The sequence below is a fragment of the Drosophila nasuta genome, chromosome 3 (genome assembly GCF_023558535.2).
Source record: "Drosophila nasuta strain 15112-1781.00 chromosome 3, ASM2355853v1, whole genome shotgun sequence".
Taxonomy (NCBI): Eukaryota; Metazoa; Arthropoda; class Insecta; order Diptera; family Drosophilidae; genus Drosophila; species Drosophila nasuta.
This window is the reverse complement of record NC_083457.1, coordinates 21,086,576-21,104,470: the sequence shown is the minus strand read 5'-3', so window position 1 is coordinate 21,104,470 and position 17,895 is coordinate 21,086,576. Positions and strand designations below refer to the sequence as shown.

Genomic DNA, 17,895 nt, shown 5'->3' with positions numbered 1-17,895 from the left:
CCCATTCCATTTCACTACGTACGTTCCACATTCGTTCGCTTCTCTAAGTTCATGATTTTGGCTGCTGGCTCCAAAACATTTCCGCATCTGCAAGCCGCTGACAATTGTCATTGATACTTTGTGCATAATACATACGCACAAAGACGCACATATATGTAGTTCACTTCCACTTCGTAGTATGCCTTGTATAGCACACCCTGAAATACCGTATTGACCCGATTTTGCATTGTTGCCGTTTGTGTAATGCGATCCGTAGCAGCCACGGCGACTGCGACTGGGATTGTGTCTTTTATAAATACATATGTATGTATGTGTTGGACACACGAACTCTGTGCGGTTTCAGTCTCGGTTAAAGCTCAAAGCCCATAAGTGACCAAGTGTGACAAAGCGTGGCATTATGTGATCCATTTGACTGCTGTGCCATTGAGTGATGATTCGCAAAGTATTCGCCGAGCTGGAAGAGTGACGACTTCGAATACTGTGTACGAATATGTGACATGCGCTGAAATGTTGCGGTTCGCTCGTTATGCAGGCAGCTGATGTGATTATTGCTGTAAGTTGTAAGTTGTTGGGCAACGGGAATGACAAGAATGCATGATATAATAAGAAGAGAGAGTTGGCTCGCTAAAGCCATATATCCCCAACGGGCTCCATCAAATTAATTAGACAAGTAAGCAAGCTGCAGTTGAAGCTGCCATGTCATGGGAAAGTATCACAACATATTTGCATAATATGCCACTGACCGACGAACCGATCAAAGTCGTCCCAGAACATGTGCACGAAATGGACACAACAACAATAACAACAACAACCACTCGAAGAACAATAAACAAAGAAATGAGACGAATCGAATGGCAAATGGTGAATGCAATAATATCTCACGTACGAGTTCGAAATGCGAATTGCAGAAATTCTTTGATCCAGATCGGCCTATAACGGCAAAATTGTATGGGGACAAGACGGAATGGGAATCGGAATCGCACTCGGAATCAGACGAGGAAGACGAATACGAAAGCCTTGATCGATAATCGAGCTGCGAAATAAATCAAGTCGAAGGGGAAACATGTAATAAACGATAATCCAGTATAAACGCGCATGCGTGCAGCGCCAAGAGGAGCAATGGAGATGCGAGCTGGTGATGTTGATGTTGATGGTGATGCTGATGGCAACCGAACCCAGCGCCAGAGCCCGAAATTACAGCATTTATGTTATGCCAACTGCGGACAGCGGGACTGCCAACTGGCAACTGGCAACTGGTGAACTGCCAACTGTCGATTGCCAATTGCCGACAGCTGGGTGAGAAGAGTGTTGGATGTTGACTTGGTTACTTGGCTGGTTGCTTCGTTTGTTGGCGCTTATTGATTTCTCATGATGTTCTCTTGTGTCGTTGTGTCGTTGTGGCTTATCCAACCATCCATCGGCTGTTCACGTTAGCCAATCATTGCCATCATTTGTGAGCTGATGAAAGCAATTTGCAGCTACGCAAAAGCAATTTGATGTCGCTTTGTTTTCTGTTCAGCCATTTGACCTTGCGGCGGCATTCTTTGCCTTTAGACATCGAGAATCCAGCTTCAGCTTCTTTGCCATCTTCTGCCACTAATTAAAAACAATTAAAATAGGCATTAGAATGACAAACGCTCACACACAAAGCGGTCGGCATGGCGCATTGAACTCACGCCTGGAATGGACTCGAGGCACGCGATGATGTCCACCTGACTCAGAATTGTAGCTAAAGCTGCGCCATAATTGAAATTTCTGTCATTTTGAGTGGAGAATGCCATCATCAGGGAGACGAAATGTGATCATTGCATTATCAGAATGGTTGTAGCATCTCGTCAAGAAGTATCAAAAGATCTGCTCATCTATAAAGAAAGTGTCGAGTTCAACTGTAAAGTTATTCATTAGTGCTGCTCTCATGTTGCCTAACAGCACGCAATATTTCTATATGATCCTCTCATAAGCGTAGCAGGGTCTTTAATATAACTTATAGGCCACTTTGATTAATAAGGTTAATATAGTCAATATATACATACATACGTATGTATGTTATTGAAACATCTAATTCAGAGAAAATTAAATGACAGCTTTAATTTTATAAATATTCTGTTTTGTGTTAAAGGAAATTCTATTTTGATTGCCACCGTAAGCAAGGAATCACAAAGTATTATTCGAAGTAGAAGTGAAACCATTTGTATTTACAATGTAAAATATATTTGGTACTTTTTTTAACATTTAAAGAGAGGGTATTTCAAAGTCGAGCGACTTCAGCTTTCTTAGTTGTTGCAGCTTTGGCAGTTGCCACACAGCTGCTTCCTCCGTTTGCTTGCTGCTTCTCTCATCCGCTCTGCCTCGCCTTCTTGCTGCATGTCAGCCGGCAAATTGCAACAAAGCCATCTCGGTGCTGGCCTCCGCATCGGTCAGGCCTAGCGGGCATTTGACACCGTCTTGAAAGTTAAGTGGGTGTAGAATTTGTGGCATGTGGCATGTGGCCGGCGGTCGTTTTTGATTCTCTTCGTCTTCAACAGACTGTGCTCCGTGTGGCAGAGGCTGTCATATAATTGATGCCTGCGCCATTTGCTATTATTGTTTAACACTCGCCACTCGACTATCCTTTGGCCCCTGCTCTCCCCAATCCTGAGCTGATTGCAAAACAGCTCCGCGTGCTGAAAACTTTAATCAAAGGCAAATGGCCAGAAGAGTCGACCAGCGGAGACTGGTAAAATAAAGTCGGTCAGGTCTAGGCCTAGGCTCAAGCATGGGTGGAGTTGGAGCTGGGCAGCTGGTTCAACTGTCAACCCGAATTGAGGCTGGCTGCTACAGCACTCTCCTCATCGCTGCTGCGCCCACACATTCGTCGACGTCGTCGTCATCGTCGCAGTGTGCCCAGCGGCTGCGTTGCTGCCGCGGCTATTAAACATCTTTGGCACGAGTCGCGTGTGCGCAAGGGGAAGAAATGAACTGAGGCCCGGTCTCGATAGGCAATTCTATGGATCGCCGAGCGCACTTAATGTCGTAGATGAAAATAGTTTTCAAAATTTTATTGAGTCCATAATGTGCCTCGATCCATGTGAAACGCGATGCCGCTGTTATTGTTGCTGTTGCTGCATCTGATTTCTTTTGCACATGTTTTATACTAATTGTTTAGGCTCTCACCATCTCTCTCACACACATCTCATACACCCACTCAGCCACATCAGGCCATCTCGCTTGCGGTGGTGGTGACTGTGATAAATATGGGACAAGCGCATAAATTTATTTATTAACGAGCCACAAAACTCTCGGACTGGAACTGAAAACTCCACTCCGGATGACTTTTTAAGTGTTGGCAATCGCTGTTAAACCAGATCGTAAAAATATTTTACGACGTTATTAGATTGCCTCCGCAAAGGACTTGCATTGGAAGATCTGTAGAGAGGGGGATGGGGAACCATTTTGTGATTGGTAATGCATCGTTTGTAATTGAGGTGTGTTTAGTGTTTAATAACTGTACAACATCGCAAATACACCACAACCACAGGCTACGTTGGAGCCCACAACTACTACTATTCAAGATGGGGGCTCATCGCATTCATACACATGTTTGGGTGTATGACCGCATAAGTCCACTTTGTCGTGTTGTTGTAATAAGAGTGACCAAGTAGCCAATCGTTTCGAATACCACAAATAATAGCTTGATCGTGTGTTGATTATACAACAATACTAGATAAGCACTGTCGACACATTGAATACCGGATTGAGGATTGCCAATTACGATGACGGACAGCATTTGAAATAAAGCAACAAATGCAGGTGGCATTAGGAATACTGCACCAAAAGTGAGAGGAAATTTACATAAGAACTGCAAGAGTGCAAAAAATAGATATGACTTATCGACGTGGTCATGGATAATATGACTTCACATACATAAATATTTTATAGACATTGTGTAAGGTGAAGACAATAAACAGCATTTTATTAAGTATATATTATATTAACAATTACATTGTAAATTGCATTAATTGATTAATTATGTGATTAGATTAGAGTAGTTAAATAACAATTTGAGACGGCATTTCAACACAAACCCTCACCCTCGTCCTCCTCCTCCTGTCTTGCGGTACCACCGCTAGTCTCGGCATCGGCTTTCTTCTCAATCTCTAAGCCTTTGGGCAATGGAATGTTCTTCGAGAGAATGGCGTATTCAACGTCCATGTGTCGAATGAACGGCGATGCCAACATTCTGGCAGCAAGTTCGGGATCCTCATCGTCAAATGCTTGCAGCAGTGTTTGCAGTGTTGACACCTCCTCGGGCTCACAGCAATTGCCCCATTCCTTGAAGGATTTTTCCGCCTCCACAGAGTCACCGCGCGCCAATTGGACGAGCACAAGCGCTACAACTAACCGTCCAATTTGTCCATACGATTCGGTTTGCTGATTCAAACCGATTTCCTTTTTCAGCGCATTTGTTGCCTCTTCGTAACGCTTGAGCTTTACCAACAATCGGGATACCTTTGAAGAGAACTCGGCAGCTTGCCGTGTCGAATCCTCAATAAGTATGACCTCTACTGCATGCTGATAGAAACGCAGAGCCATTTCCGGATTCTTTGATTCGGCCAATTTGGCTGCCTTGTCCAATGCTGAGGCAGCTGCCTCAGGTGAACCATGCTGCTGATACAGACTGCAGGCCTTGTTGGCATATTCTTCCACGTCATTTAATTTATCCGTTTCCTTGCACAACAAGATGATCTGCTCGTATGACTTGGCCGCATGGAACCACGATTTGTTATTCTTGTAGCACTCGATTGCTTTGAGAAAACATTCCTTGCTCTTGTCAAATGACTTTGCTATCCGAAACGCAGTTGCCGCCTTGGAGTACTCATCCGCTGCACTGTCGTAGTCTGGCACCCATTTTAATAGTGATGTTTTTAGGCTTTTCTCCGCGGTGCGTACAAGTTCCTCGCCCTCAGCAACTTTTTTCGCAGCGAGAGACATTTTTGCTGGCGAAAAATCAATTGTTGTTTATGTGTGCAATGTGGCTGTGTGCTACAAGCGAAAAAATACTAAATTAATATACCACAATCGGCTAGTATCGATTTCAAGTTAGTATCGATTGGTAGAAACGATACTTCTGCCAAGTGAGCGCGCTATCTTGACGTATGCTTAATTTTAAATTAAGTATACTTCAGTTGAAATCAATTATGATTAAATTATTTTTGTAGTTTTAAAACTTTTTCTATTACTTGACGTATGTTTTTTAAATTACGCGAACTTTAGTAACACAATAACTTTAATGTTTTGTAATTGTGAAATAAATTAAAATATTTTTTTAATAATTTAAAAAACTTCACATTATATATTAAACAAATTAATGGAATTGATAAATTTTTACTAAGAAAAAAAATGTACATATATGTATGTATGGACATATAGTAAGTGAAAGTCGCCAGTTTGCCGCAAAACTTGCCGCCTGTCAAATCTATTCTATTCAAGCTGCGGTTTTTGCTCCAATGCCGACCTTTATTGTGGTCGCCTTGTAATCCAATGCCATGGACACGTGTCAGCACACTAAAGCACAAAGGCAAAGGGAGAGCAGGTCGGACAAGGTCCAGTTGCAAGTTTCCCTTGTGCCAATAACTCGTTATTGACGCATTGACATTTCTTGAATATGTGCTGCGGCATTTGCCTCTGAGGTGTTGAGATTTATTGAAGCATTCTAATTGAGTTAGAAATCACTTTCTGATTGAGTACATCTCTCCCGTTGCAGTCTTTACATGGGGCAAGCGCATGAGTCGCAAACTGGATTTGTTGAAGCGCAGCGAATCCCCCGCTAATACACACAAATCACACACGGATCTGCGGAGTTTATTCCATTCGCCAACGCACCACAAGTCCAATGGCAATGGCAACAATGGCAAGGCAACGCCCACGTCCACGCCCATAGGCTATCAGAGCAGCACGCTCAAAAAGTGCAAGTCGGGCCCCATTGAGACGATCAAGCAGCGTCAGCAACATCATCAGCAACCACAGCAGCAGCAACCACAGCAGCAACAGCAACAACAACCGTCGCCCCAAGTGCAGGATTTGGCTAGCCGGGGCAGCCAGAGTGCACAGTCGACGCCCACGCATCAATACCAGCCGGTGGCACGACCACAGAAGGCGCTCAAGAATTTCTTTCATCGCATCGGCTCCACGGGCATGCTGAATCATCGCTCGCACAATCTCCTCAAGGCCTCGGAGGCGGCGCAGCAGGCAACGCCAGCGAGCCAGACACTATACCGCAGTAGCTCCACTAGCCAGCTGTCGAGTTGCTCCTACATCAAGTGCGATGATCCCACCGAGGGTCTCAATCTTCAGCGACAGCAGCGTCAGCATCTGCAGCATCAGCAGCAGCAGCACCACCACCAGCAACAACATCAACAGCAGCAGCATCTGCCACGCATCTCCAACCTGAAGTCGAGCAGTTGCGATGACATTGCCAAGGTGAGCAGTTGCCTCACAGCCAGCAGCAGCAGTGGCAGCAACGCAGGCAGCAGCGTGGGATCACCGCCCAATGGAGGAGCAGCCGGTGCTGGCAATGCCAGCAATGGTGGGCAGCAGGATGCGGCACGTCGTGGCGCTTTTCCCTATGCCTTCTTGAGGTCTCGCCTCTCAGTGCTGCCCGAGGAGAACGGCGGCTCTGTGCTGCTCAAGCAGCGCGAGCAACTGCAGCGGGAGGCGGCGGCTGCCGCAGCAGTAGCAGCCGCAGCGGCAGCAGCTGCAGCGTCGACAGCAGCAGCACAGCAATCGCCGTTGCCACAACGTCACTCGCCGGAGCAGCAGCTGGCGAATGTGTCGCGCAATGACAGCATCTCGTCCAAGGACTGGGAACCACTTTACCAAAGATTAAGTAGTTGTCTAAGTTCAAATGAGTCGGGCTACGACAGCGACGGTGGCGGAGGCGGCGGTGCTGGAGGCGTTGGCGTTAATGTGGGCGGCGCCAGTGCTCGACTGGGCAATAATCTTAGCATCTCTGGCGGAGATACAGAATCTATTGCCTCGGGCACGCTCAAGCGCAACTCGCTCATCTCGCTCAGCTCCTCGGAGGGCGTCGGCATGGGCATGACCATGGGCATGGGCATGGGTGGCTCCTCTTCGGTGCGGAACAGCATCTGCAGTGCACCCGTCTCCCTAGGTGGCTACAACTATGACTATGAGACGGAGACGATCAGGCGACGTTTCCGACAATTGAAGCTGGAGCGCAAGTGCCAGGAGGATTACATTGGTCTCGTCTTATCACCCAAAATGGTCGTGACCAACAACAATGAGCAGCAATATCGCTATCTCATTGTCGAGCTGGAACCTTATGGCATGGCCCAAAAGTAAGTCATATGTTTATACTAATTACTTAGTACTAAAATTCTTTAGAGTTACGATTCCGTTAACAAAATCAGTTTTGAGCGGTGTTTGAGATTATCATTATTTATTTAATTTTCAATTAAATGTGTTAATTCAAACAAATTTACTAAAATATGTTTAGAATACTATTTTTGATAACCAGCATTTAAATTATGTTATTTTGTTTTATTCAATATTGCATTCAATTCGCTAAGAAGTCTGCTAACTTAATTTACATTGAATACATTCATTTCTTAATTTCAAATCAAAGTATTTCCTAAATGTATTCAAAGTTTTTCTAAAATAGAGGATAAACTATCTAAGTTAATCCACGTTGTGTAATCTTTTCCAGATATTAGAAAAATAATAAATTCTTTTAACTATATTCACTCTTTCCAAAGGGATGGTCGACTGCGATTGGGCGACGAGATCGTGAACGTGAATGGAAAGCATTTGCGGGGCATTCAATCATTTGCGGAAGTGCAGCGACTGCTCAGCACCTTTGTGGAGAACTGCATTGATCTGGTGATAGCGCACGACGAGATCGCCACTGTGACCGATTTCTATACCAAAATACGCATCGATGGCCTGAGCACGCAGCGGCAACGTCTCAGCTACTGCCAGCGCACGGACAGCTTGAACAGCTTGCAGAGTCTACAGCTGCAGGTGGAGCACGAGCAGCAGCAACAGCAACAGCAGGAGTTGGAACGGGAACGGGAAAGGGAAAGGGAGCAGCAGGAGGAGGAGCAAGAGGGTGAGGATCAGTGCGATGCGCGTTCGCTGGCCAGTGTGAGCACATTGCCCACGCCCATGCCGCTGATGCAGCATCGTCGAAGCTCGACGCCGCGTCCATCGCTGGACGTGAGTGGGCAGGAGCATGAGCTACTGCGTCGCCGATCGCGCAGCTCGTCAGGTCAGCGCAGTTTGGCACTAACGCCAACTCCGCTCTTTAACAACAACAACAACAACAATGACAACACCTCTATCAACTCCACTGCTAACACCAATAACGAATCCTACACGCCCGTCTATGCGAATCGGGCGGCCAGCATTTGTGTCGCCTCCTCGCTGGCAGATGACGAAAAGTGGCAGCTGCTCGCACGCAAACGTTGCTCCGAGGGCGCTGCCCTTGCGTCTGCGTCAGCGTCGGTGACGAGGGATGCGGCTGGCCAGCAGTTTGGCCAGCGCACACATTATGCTAGGAACTCGATTAATCTCACTAATTCGCATTATCGCTCGCTGAGATTTGCGCATTCGCGACTCAGTTCGTCGCGTCTCAGCCTGTTTATGCAGTCGCCTCCGCCTCCGACTTCAGCTGGAGCAGAGTGCAGCAACAACACAACATCAACAACAACAACTGACACTCCTCCAACAACAACAACAACAACAACTGATCTCACTAATAACATGCCGCCCCAGCAGCAGCAATCACAGCAACCACAACAACAGCAACCACAACAACACCATTCATTGTACATCAAGCACACGCAGAAAAGCGTTTCATTGTTTTCGCCTAATCCATTTCTCAATTCCTGCTCCACTGCTCAACCATCATCCGCAGCTGGTGTAACTAACACATCGTTAGCACCACCACCAGCCGCCTCTTTAATGCATCATCGTCCATCGCTGCCGGTGGCCAAGCTAACAATACGCGACGAGGAAATGGCCGAGGTCATACGTGCCTCCATGAGCGAGGGTGAGCCTAACCTAGCCTAACAATAACCACATCCTCTATATATTTGATCATTTGCTAATCCCTCATTTGATTCCTTTGCATCTGCAGGCAATGGCCGCTCGACACCCAAGACGATAACGTTCTTCAAGGGACCAGGCCTCAAGTCGCTGGGCTTTAGCATTGTGGGTGGCCGGGACTCCCCCAAGGGCAACATGGGCATCTTTGTGAAGACAGTGTTTCCCTCTGGCCAAGCTGCCGATGATGGCACGCTGCAAGCGGGTAAGTTGCAGCATTCTTGTCGTCTTCTTTTGGATCGTAGCTTTAATATCACCCGATCTTATTCCAACAGGCGATGAGATTGTCGAAATCAATGGACACTCTGTGCAGGGCATGAGCCATGCCGAGACGATTGGACTCTTCAAGAATGTGCGCGAGGGCACAATAGTGCTGCGCATCCTGCGAAGAAAGTGAGTTTTGCTTTAAGCTACACATTTATAGAGACTATAATTCTCCATTCTTGCCATTTCAGACTACAAAAGGCCAAATCAATGGGCACATAGAGCTGCCCAATTATTGGAGTATAAGCTATTTACTTACTATTACTATTAATTATATATAGTACATATATATGTTTAACTATGTTTTAAAAACTATTTGTTACACCTACAATAACGACTGTAAATTTGAAAACTAAAATTTAGTTTGTAGTCAAACTTTTGTAAACGTACAAATCTCCCGTAAAATAATGCACTTATATACATATATAAATAAATATATATGTTGTTTACACATATCACTACAAGTACTATATAAATAACTAGCTGGCCTTAATCCAGCATTGTCCGTTCTTTCATAGTCATAAATTGTTGTTGTACATTGTCCACACAGCAGAAGAGAAGCATACAAATTAGCACTCAATGTTAATCCTTAAGAATATGATTTTAAGAATAAAATCAACTTTAAATTCAATGTCGTCTGACTTTCCTTGGAATTGTTCTCTAGCTATAGAAAAAGCTATATTGCCTAAATCAAATTGTGTACCTTAAATATTATACATATATTGTTTACTTGAATACAGTTATAATATTAAATACGCAGAGTAATTTTACTCAATTAATTACAGCATTTACAAAGTCTTTTAGCTTGTCTCATCCATCCGATTACTCGCATCCGTTTCTGCAGACTCCTTCACTATCAGCCTTTGCTTTTTTACAAAATGTTCGATTCTATTTTCTAAACTCTCTGGAAAATATTAAGATAAATACATTGTAGTTACATAAAAATTATTGTATAAAATAGATAGTGGATATCTGAATTTGAGCTGCTGACGCTGATGAATTTTTGCTAATTGTCAGTAGCTTTTATTCAAGTATAAAAACTAAAACTTACCACATCGTTTGCGCTGCAAAAGCGGCTGATGTTGTCGCGGTTTAACCGCATCCTGCAGCATAATCACTTGGGCTTGGACTAATTGTGGCTTGAATTGCTGTTCAAGCATCTCCTCCAGTTGCGTGAGTACATTACGAATCATGGTGCATTTTACACTGAACTGTGTCCACTCACACTGCAAGTTCTCGACCAATTTTTGCAAATTTTCCTCGCTATAAACCCAATCTGTTAGATCGGGTTCGTTGCCACCCGACTCGACTTTATCATTGTCCAGCACATCATCGTGAGCATCATTAGCAGCATTCCCTGATGTGTTGGCTAGACGTGTTGTGTGCGCCCGGAACTCGCAATGAAACAGATTCAATGGCAGTCCAATGGCAGGTGTGTATTGCGGCTTGCAGGGGTTCTTCACAACATCCAGAAGTTCACTAATAACACTCGGCTGCTCGTGCCTCTGGCCAACGAGTAACAGAACGGCCATAATGCAGCGTATCTGATGCCATAGAAAAGCGTTTGCTTTGATTTCCAAAAAGTACATTGCATAGCCTACAAAAAAGTTGTTTTCTATCAAAATAATTAGAAATGCATTTCCACTACTTACCAGAAGCGGAAGCTGTCTCATCGCATGGCTTTACCACCGCATGCTGCAGATTGCGCATGTAATTTGTGACGCCATTATGAACATCCATTTTACAGAAATTACGAAAATCGGCATGGCGCTGTAATAGTTGGCATGCAGATTGCATAGCTTCAATGTTCAGATCACCCTTAGGGAAGTAGTAGCGATAAGTGCGGGCAATACAATCGAAGCGAGCACTATACACTGGACTACGCAACGGCATCCAGGAGACACATTGGATGTTCTTGGGCAACACGCGATTCAGTAGACTACAATAGTCAATTTCTGAAGTGATCGACTGGTTTTCTAGTTGGACTTCAGGCGCCAGCTTGCTGCGTAAATCAATGGATATGACTTGGCAGAAGGCGCTCACCTCCTTGTCTGTGCGTCCACAGCGATGATAGTTGGAGGAAGCGCGAGATTCAATTAGACAAGTGCGCAACAAGGCACGAAATAAATGCGCTTCTGCAGGTGTTGAGCATTAATTAATTATATGCGTAAATAACCATTAATGTGCAATTCACTTACCAATTGTGTCATTTGAGTCCTCCTGGCATGCAAATCCTTGATAGTCCCAGCCAAAATAGACAACCTTGAGAAGAACATGACGCCGATGTGCACTACAATCACAACGATTAATTAACGACTTACGAGATGAATGACTATCCATATACTTACCTGGACCAATCAAACATACGTTGCTTTTTCCGTTTGCTGGAAGACTTATCCTCCGATTCCATCGACTCCTTTGAAAGCTCTCGCACCCCGCTCTCCCCTTCCAACAACGTTTTGTATTCAGCATTGTTTTTGTCGTTCTCTGTTAGTTTCTTTTGCAATAGGTTTTTTTTAGTTGGAAATTGTACGCTTCTAGCTGCACAATTTTGTCAACTAACTCTGCTTTACTTAGCTGGTTAAGGGCTTCAGGTGATAGGCCTTTCAAACGTTTATTAATTACCACTTTTTGGCTCATTTTCTTAAACCGGTGAAATGTTTACAAACAACAAACGCAACACGTGCGAATGGAAACAAAACTGCAACATAACAATGTGGCCGCACTTTCATATTTACTTATCCCCTATTTTGAAAATTAAAACTTTATTATAAGTAGATGTAACTTTTTAATTAAAACAAAAAAAAAAAAAACATTTTTATTATTGTAATCATTATTGATTGCATACGGCTATTATAAAAATTACATTACCTGTACATATTTATTTAGTGTGACCAATACATAGTTTTTGGTATTAAACGCATATTTGTGGTAATTTTAAAAATTAACGGGCAGTCACACTGGTGTTCGCAACTCGTTGAATAAATACTTACAAAAAATAATGAATTAAGGAAAAGTCGCAAGCATTGAAAGAAACGTGAATGGCAAAAGATTAAGGCTACATTGTGTAGAAATCCATAATCAATAAAAGCAACGCAAACATGCTGGAGGGATGGTACTGCCGATCGTTGGCCAACCAAAAGGCCACAACAGGAAATATAGAGCAGGAAAGTGATGATGAGCTTCAAACCAAGCCATCTGCGGCAGTTTCCGGACAAGTCCCAGGTGCCTCTAGCTCTGCATCCACGGGAACAGCAAATGTCAACGTAGATTACAAAGAACGCTACAGGAATTTGAAGCGTAAATTAAAATTCCTCATCTATGTAAGTTTTGTTCTCCCCCCTTTATTGTCAATAAAGTACATTAATATATTTATCTTACCATTAGGAAAATGAATACTTTCAGGATTTGTTACATACAAATCAACGGCGCCTGCTAAAAGTCTCCCGCGACCGATCATTTCTGATTGATCGCTTATTGTTGTACGAGAAACCAGCCAAAGACTCGAGTGACAGTGATGTCACTGATAGCTCTAATTCAGACGCAGAACCCACGACGTCCACATCAACGGGCATGCAACTACCTAATACACTTGACGCCACAAAGGAGGCAGCTGCTCTACGCAAGAAACATAAGGAAAAGATTGATGCCAAGATGACAGGGCCACCTACACAGCAGTTAGTTGTGAGTGGCGCAACCCGTGGGCGAAAACGTAAAGTCTTGCCAGGCGGTGGCGGCATTGTTCATCAACAACTGAGCAAAAAGCCGCTTATAACGACAGCAACGGTTTCACCTTCTCTCCAACATCAGCACCAAGTGGGTGCAAGCAACACACTAAGTACAGCAGAGATAACCCGGCAATTGCAAGAGCGTCGCCCCACGCCAATTGAGCTGATGAGTCCAGAGTGCGCCTCGGCCACAGTGCCAGCTACGATGCTCAGCGATGAGAGTCCCTCAAAGCTGTAAGATTTACTTTCACCCACCTTGAATCCATAACTAAATCTTTGTTTTCTTTTTCTTATGCCAGCTATCCAAATGAGAGCTTACAACATTTAATGGAGGACGATTCACCGTCCCATGTGGCAGCTGAGGAGTGTGTGCCTATGGTGTATACCACTTAATTGACTACTTAAATAACTAATATTAAAATCACAAATACATCGCTTAGTTAATACAACTGATTAAGACCACATTTTCGCCTCGAACCATTATCTGGGCCAGATCACGTCTTAGCTGGACATTCTTACGACTCAGACTCTTCACTTGAACGGTGGGCAGCGCAATGCCCAACTGCCGAAGCCTTGCGCTACATTCTTCAGAAGTGGTAGTAGTGCTTAGAACCTTTTGGTCCCCATACTTGTACTTGCGACGTTGCCAGACTTCCACAGCGTTCTTGAGCAATAGGTTCCATTGCTTATCAAATGCTACAAGCTCGCCCTCAATGGTCCCACCGATGCCATGCTCCTTACGCAAGTATACTCGTATTCGATTTGAACTGAGCTGCTCGCTTGCTGGCAAGAATTTGCGTAAAATGGCCAAAGGACCTTCAACGCCTGCCATGTGTGTAAAAAGATTGCGTTGATGTTTCGTCTTCACGGTGCCTTTAATAGCCATCTGATGTGGTTGAAATCGCCGTAGACTTGTTGGTTGCTCCACTGACATTGGCGTGGAAAGGCTGTTACTTTTGGTGGTCGTAGCCGGGGCATCGTTCTTTTGTTGACGTTTGTTTAATTGCCAAATTCCAACTTTAATCAGCGCACTTTCAAATGCCGCTAAATTTTGGTATAACACCTTTGGGGCTTTTTCTGTGACTCTATAGTCGACGGCATAGAGCGCCCGTAATGGATTAAAACGATCACTGCCCACATCCAGTTCCTCCGCCGAGTGCTTTTCGTCCTTTTTAGCCGTGTCCTCGCTCATACTTCTCCGATGTGATCAACAGCAAAAACGTGAGTTCAATACTAAATGCTTACCAAACAAAAAATACAAACCAAAGCAGTTCAAAAAACTACTTAGCTTGGTCACACTTATTAATACTTTTTAAAGTGGCGCGATTTTTTGAATTACCTTCGAATTCCCCGTTTTAGAAGATCGTGTGAAAATGTATATTCATTTCTAGTCACTTAAGAATATAAAACGAAATGAAAATAAAGTGGGCCAAAAAAATTATTTATTCAGTATATTAGTCTGTCTTCCAAGTCTGGGACTATGTTTACCTAGTATTAGAGGTACTCCCAGAATTCAAGGCCTTTTAAAAAGTTGAGTTAGAATTAAATTAAAATATTTTAATATCATTAGAAAACAAAGCTTTTAAATCCATACTGAGAAGTATGACCAGGTTTTAAATTGGAAATGGAATAATTTGCAGTTGCTGTAAACAACAATTGGAGAACACTTATCACATAAATCTTTTTAGTCTGTGAAAGCAACAAGTGGCCTCGCTTTTAAATTGTTATCTTGTGAGTAATTTTTACTAATATGTATATATAATCAAATACATTAATTGTGTACTTTTACTGCAGCAATTAAACCATGAGTTCCAACTTAAGCACTAGCTTCGGACTGTCCAATAAGATTTTGATCGGTGTGGGCGTAGGTTTGGTGGCTGCAGGGACCGCTGGTTACTTGGTATATCGCCACCTACATCGCGATCTGATGCCCATCAAATGGCGTCGCGTTGGCACTCTGCAGCAGATTCACATATTTCCAGTCAAGTCATGTGCTCCGCTCAAGATCAGTGACCAGCAACAGGAGTACGATTGTGATTTGCTCGGCATTGGAATTGACAGCTGGCGCGATCGTAAATTTATGCTGATCAACGATAACAACGAAATGATAACAGCTCGAGGTTATCCACATATGGTTCATATACAGCCCAAACAAATTATGAATGGTTTGCTGTTTACCGCCCCTGGCATGCCCGACTTACCACTGGACTTTCATCATTTGCAATCACCTGGAAGGGATGGAAAAGATGTGCGCACCGCAGTGTGGGGCGTCAGCCTGACTGTCATGTTGTGTGGTACTCAGTTTGACACTTGGTTCTCTCAGTTCATACTCAAAAAGGATTCGGGCTTGAAGCTGGTGTATTATCCTTATTCTGTGCCAGTGCGTACAACTACTCCTGATATGAAACACATGCCATTCCTACGGCAAACAGATTCTGTAAGTAGCAGCTAATAAACACATAATAAGATTTCCATGACCATCATGTTTAGAGAAGGCAGTTGCCATTTCATTTCCATTACCATTGTAGCTTACATAAAACCTTATTACTGCATATTACTTTCTATTGTATAGTTTTGGAAATATTGAAAATCGAGATAATTTTGTTCTTTGAATCCCTTGATATAATTTATACTTATTTATTTTACATATATAAATGAATAAATTTTGATTGACGCTAAAACGGAAGGAGTGACCAATTAAAAAAAAAAAAATACAATTTACAACCCACACATACAGACTGACAAACGGGATCCATACATACATAGTACATATGATACATAGGATGAGGATATCTACAATAATGACGAATTTTGCAGGGAACCCTTAACGATGCAACGAGCTATATGCTCATGAATTTGGCTTCTATTGCTGATTTGAACACACGACTAAAGCAGCCCGTTGAGCCTTTACAATTTCGCGGAAACTTTGAGTTGAAAATGGATGTCGATAAGCCCTATGCCGAGGATGATTGGCAGTGGATACGCATCGGCGATGACGCTGTCTTTCGGGTTGTGGCTCCATGTACTCGTTGCATTTTTCCCAACATCAACGTAAATACAGCAGAACGGAATGTCGATGGCGAACCACTGAAAACACTTCGCAGGTAAAAAGATGCGAAATGAAGCAACTTACATAGAAGATATATAATAACTTGTTATCATGAAACCTACAGCTATCGCTTGTTCGACTATCCATCGCCTGCTTTGGGAATTCACTTGGGTCTTCGCCGACCAGGAAATGTTAAAGCCAATGATATTGTTTATGTCGAAGATAAGTGAAATAAGCAATACTATACGATATATAGAAATATAATTGTATACATTTATCTTTATTACATATAACAGAGATTATGATAGTACGAAAGTTTATATGTATGTAAATAAACATGGGTATGAGCTATAACAATAATAAACTTTCCAAGTTTGCGTCTTATTGAACACATGACTGCCAGGCTAGTCCTCCACAGGCCATGCTTACAATAACATAAATAATAAATATAATCACTAGTCCGACGACGACATAAATACGAATGTTTTTCCAAAACATTTGACGTGCCAGATTTCGCGATGCCTTACGGAATGCCACAGACTGCGAATGGAGAATATTTAGCAAAAAGAGAAACATTGTAAATTCGATTTATATTGAAAATGTGGCCAACTTACATTATTGCTCAAGTTCTCGGTCCTATTGACAAGCAGCTCCAATTTCTCACCCCTATCACGCAGACTGTCTGCAATTATTATTGGAAAATATTAATCAAATTAAAAAAAAGAAGTGATAATAATATCCACAAGTCTATTTACCAATATTCTTAATCATAATATCCTTAAGTTCGTCGATTTGACCATGTACATGGGATATATTATCGACTTCAAGTGATTGACTGAAGTGTACCATTTGTTGGGACATGATCTTGGAAAATTCCGTGTTCATTGCATAGCCAATTGCTGTGGCCACCTGCAAGCCATAGGTTTGTATAAATTTCTGCTTGATATCCGCCAGGAAGAGAAAGGCTCGAGAACGTTCAAATTCCTATTGATTTAAAATTATGAAATGCTGGTCATAGAGTTATCAAGCATCACTTACATTGTCGGTTATGCACATGTAAATCAATCTGTTCTCGCACGTATAGTGTATCAAATAGTCGCCATGGGAGTAGGTCATCTTGTGGTTGCGAACTTCAATTCGGCTTATTATTTGCTCGGTCACTTCTGCAAAGTTTCCAACGCATTCGGCAAACTTTGCCAGCACCGTGGTGCCGCGAGCTATAACGCTATATAAAATCGGCATTATGTGGGTACCTTTAAGTTTTGTTGTGTTGTGGCAGCCACAAAGTCGTGAGACTTATGGTATGATGACTAATTCGACTTCAGATTTGTGTATTTCCTTTTATTCTATGCCTTATCAGCACAACAGAGTCAACAACAAAAACTGTAACTCTACAGCAAAGTTGGCTTGTTCCCCTGCCAAATGAAAGAATTTATTGTTCATTATTTTTAACAGTATATTGCATATATTGAGATAATTATTGTATTACTCGCAGACTCACCCGAAATTAACTTATTATTTTATGTGAGTAATTCTGGAGTACTCTTGTTTACCAAATTTTCAAACAATAATATATGTACGTCATGTGTAAGCGACCTGTTTTCTGCTTATTATTCTTATGAATAGCATTACATTTTCTTTACTTTGGATATATTTTGCAGATTTCTTTTAGTTCTTCGAAAAACAACACAACAAAAGACCCTTGTATGTCGTACGTAAAATGCACTTGCGGATCAGTGTGCCCACAGAATT

The 17,895-nt window shown here is 42.9% G+C and overlaps 7 protein-coding genes and 1 long non-coding RNA gene across 11 annotated transcripts in view; 3 read left to right on the top strand and 5 right to left on the bottom strand.

Annotated features, from left to right (window-relative positions):
• LOC132791112 (box A-binding factor) overlaps positions 1-9,698 on the top strand; it is a 50,779-nt gene extending 41,081 nt beyond the window's left edge. For 2 of the 4 annotated variants that reach the window (XM_060799914.1, XM_060799915.1), the window contains exons 6-10: positions 5,744-7,337; positions 7,755-9,049; positions 9,137-9,307; positions 9,378-9,495; positions 9,558-9,698. In XM_060799914.1, the coding sequence (XP_060655897.1) occupies positions 5,744-7,337; positions 7,755-9,049; positions 9,137-9,307; positions 9,378-9,495; positions 9,558-9,588 (3,209 nt within the window). In that variant the 3' untranslated portion in view covers positions 9,589-9,698. Of the gene's footprint in view, positions 1-5,374; positions 5,409-5,743; positions 7,338-7,754; positions 9,050-9,136; positions 9,308-9,377; positions 9,496-9,557 lie in introns of those variants that run through there. The other 2 variants (XM_060799916.1, XM_060799918.1) reach the window with 2 other exon arrangements.
• On the bottom strand, positions 3,933-5,022 carry LOC132792231 (gamma-soluble NSF attachment protein-like). The gene has a single exon (XM_060801496.1). It carries the CDS (start codon positions 4,969-4,971, stop codon positions 4,054-4,056), a length of 918 nt encoding a protein of 305 aa, XP_060657479.1. The 5' UTR covers positions 4,972-5,022; the 3' UTR covers positions 3,933-4,053.
• A 451-nt stretch (positions 9,699-10,149) lies between the features above and the next one.
• On the bottom strand, positions 10,150-12,133 carry LOC132791114 (tRNA pseudouridine(38/39) synthase). The gene is given in 6 exon segments (XM_060799920.1): positions 10,150-10,270; positions 10,418-10,963; positions 11,019-11,501; positions 11,565-11,656; positions 11,715-11,881; positions 11,884-12,133. Coding segments are annotated over 6 exon segments (1,515 nt in total). The 5' UTR covers positions 12,007-12,133; the 3' UTR covers positions 10,150-10,166.
• A 177-nt stretch (positions 12,134-12,310) lies between these two features.
• LOC132791118 (uncharacterized) lies at positions 12,311-13,558 on the top strand. Its single transcript, XM_060799924.1, has 3 exons — positions 12,311-12,689; positions 12,754-13,328; positions 13,394-13,558. Exons 1-3 carry the CDS (start codon positions 12,468-12,470, stop codon positions 13,485-13,487), a joined length of 891 nt encoding a protein of 296 aa, XP_060655907.1. The 5' UTR covers positions 12,311-12,467; the 3' UTR covers positions 13,488-13,558.
• LOC132791123 (U7 snRNA-associated Sm-like protein LSm11) lies at positions 13,531-14,351 on the bottom strand. Its single transcript, XM_060799929.1, has one exon. The coding sequence runs from the start codon at positions 14,284-14,286 to the stop codon at positions 13,531-13,533; it is 756 nt and encodes a 251-aa protein (XP_060655912.1). The 5' UTR covers positions 14,287-14,351.
• Positions 14,352-14,898: 547 nt separating this feature from the next.
• LOC132791116 (mitochondrial amidoxime-reducing component 1) lies at positions 14,899-16,405 on the top strand. The gene is made up of 3 exons (XM_060799922.1): positions 14,899-15,531; positions 15,912-16,198; positions 16,268-16,405. The coding sequence occupies exons 1-3, from the start codon at positions 14,899-14,901 to the stop codon at positions 16,371-16,373; spliced, it is 1,026 nt and encodes a 341-aa protein (XP_060655905.1). The 3' UTR covers positions 16,374-16,405.
• Positions 15,401-16,334, bottom strand: LOC132791126 (uncharacterized). Its single transcript, XR_009632871.1, has 3 exons — positions 16,266-16,334; positions 15,615-16,190; positions 15,401-15,542 (listed from the first exon to the last, which is right to left on the bottom strand). It is a non-coding gene; the product is annotated as an uncharacterized LOC132791126 (long non-coding RNA).
• A 19-nt stretch (positions 16,406-16,424) lies between the features above and the next one.
• LOC132791125 (vesicle-associated membrane protein 7) lies at positions 16,425-17,883 on the bottom strand. Its single transcript, XM_060799931.1, has 5 exons — positions 17,645-17,883; positions 17,182-17,558; positions 16,899-17,127; positions 16,758-16,825; positions 16,425-16,683 (listed from the first exon to the last, which is right to left on the bottom strand). The coding sequence occupies exons 2-5, from the start codon at positions 17,383-17,385 to the stop codon at positions 16,525-16,527; spliced, it is 660 nt and encodes a 219-aa protein (XP_060655914.1). The 5' UTR covers positions 17,386-17,558; positions 17,645-17,883; the 3' UTR covers positions 16,425-16,524.
• Positions 17,884-17,895: the final 12 nt, after the last annotated feature.

What these genes read in the sequence shown, in the direction of transcription:
- LOC132792231 (XM_060801496.1), bottom strand. Translation starts at nt 4,971, where the DNA reads ATGTCTCTCGCTGCGAAAAAAGTTGCTGAGGGCGAGGAACTTGTACGC.
- LOC132791118 (XM_060799924.1), top strand. Translation starts at nt 12,468, where the DNA reads ATGCTGGAGGGATGGTACTGCCGATCGTTGGCCAACCAAAAGGCCACA. An exon ending in AATTAAAATTCCTCATCTAT is followed by an intron (nt 12,690 to 12,753) that starts GTAAGTTTTGTT and finishes TCTTACCATTAG; the next exon opens with GAAAATGAATACTTTCAGGA. An exon ending in GATGAGAGTCCCTCAAAGCT is followed by an intron (nt 13,329 to 13,393) that starts GTAAGATTTACT and finishes TTCTTATGCCAG; the next exon opens with CTATCCAAATGAGAGCTTAC.
- LOC132791123 (XM_060799929.1), bottom strand. Translation starts at nt 14,286, where the DNA reads ATGAGCGAGGACACGGCTAAAAAGGACGAAAAGCACTCGGCGGAGGAA.
- LOC132791116 (XM_060799922.1), top strand. Translation starts at nt 14,899, where the DNA reads ATGAGTTCCAACTTAAGCACTAGCTTCGGACTGTCCAATAAGATTTTG. An exon ending in TCCTACGGCAAACAGATTCT is followed by an intron (nt 15,532 to 15,911) that starts GTAAGTAGCAGC and finishes CGAATTTTGCAG; the next exon opens with GGAACCCTTAACGATGCAAC. An exon ending in CCACTGAAAACACTTCGCAG is followed by an intron (nt 16,199 to 16,267) that starts GTAAAAAGATGC and finishes TGAAACCTACAG; the next exon opens with CTATCGCTTGTTCGACTATC.
- LOC132791125 (XM_060799931.1), bottom strand. Translation starts at nt 17,385, where the DNA reads ATGCCGATTTTATATAGCGTTATAGCTCGCGGCACCACGGTGCTGGCA. An exon ending in TATTATGATTAAGAATATTG is followed by an intron (nt 16,826 to 16,898) that starts GTAAATAGACTT and finishes TAATAATTGCAG; the next exon opens with ACAGTCTGCGTGATAGGGGT. An exon ending in CCGAGAACTTGAGCAATAAT is followed by an intron (nt 16,684 to 16,757) that starts GTAAGTTGGCCA and finishes CTCCATTCGCAG; the next exon opens with TCTGTGGCATTCCGTAAGGC.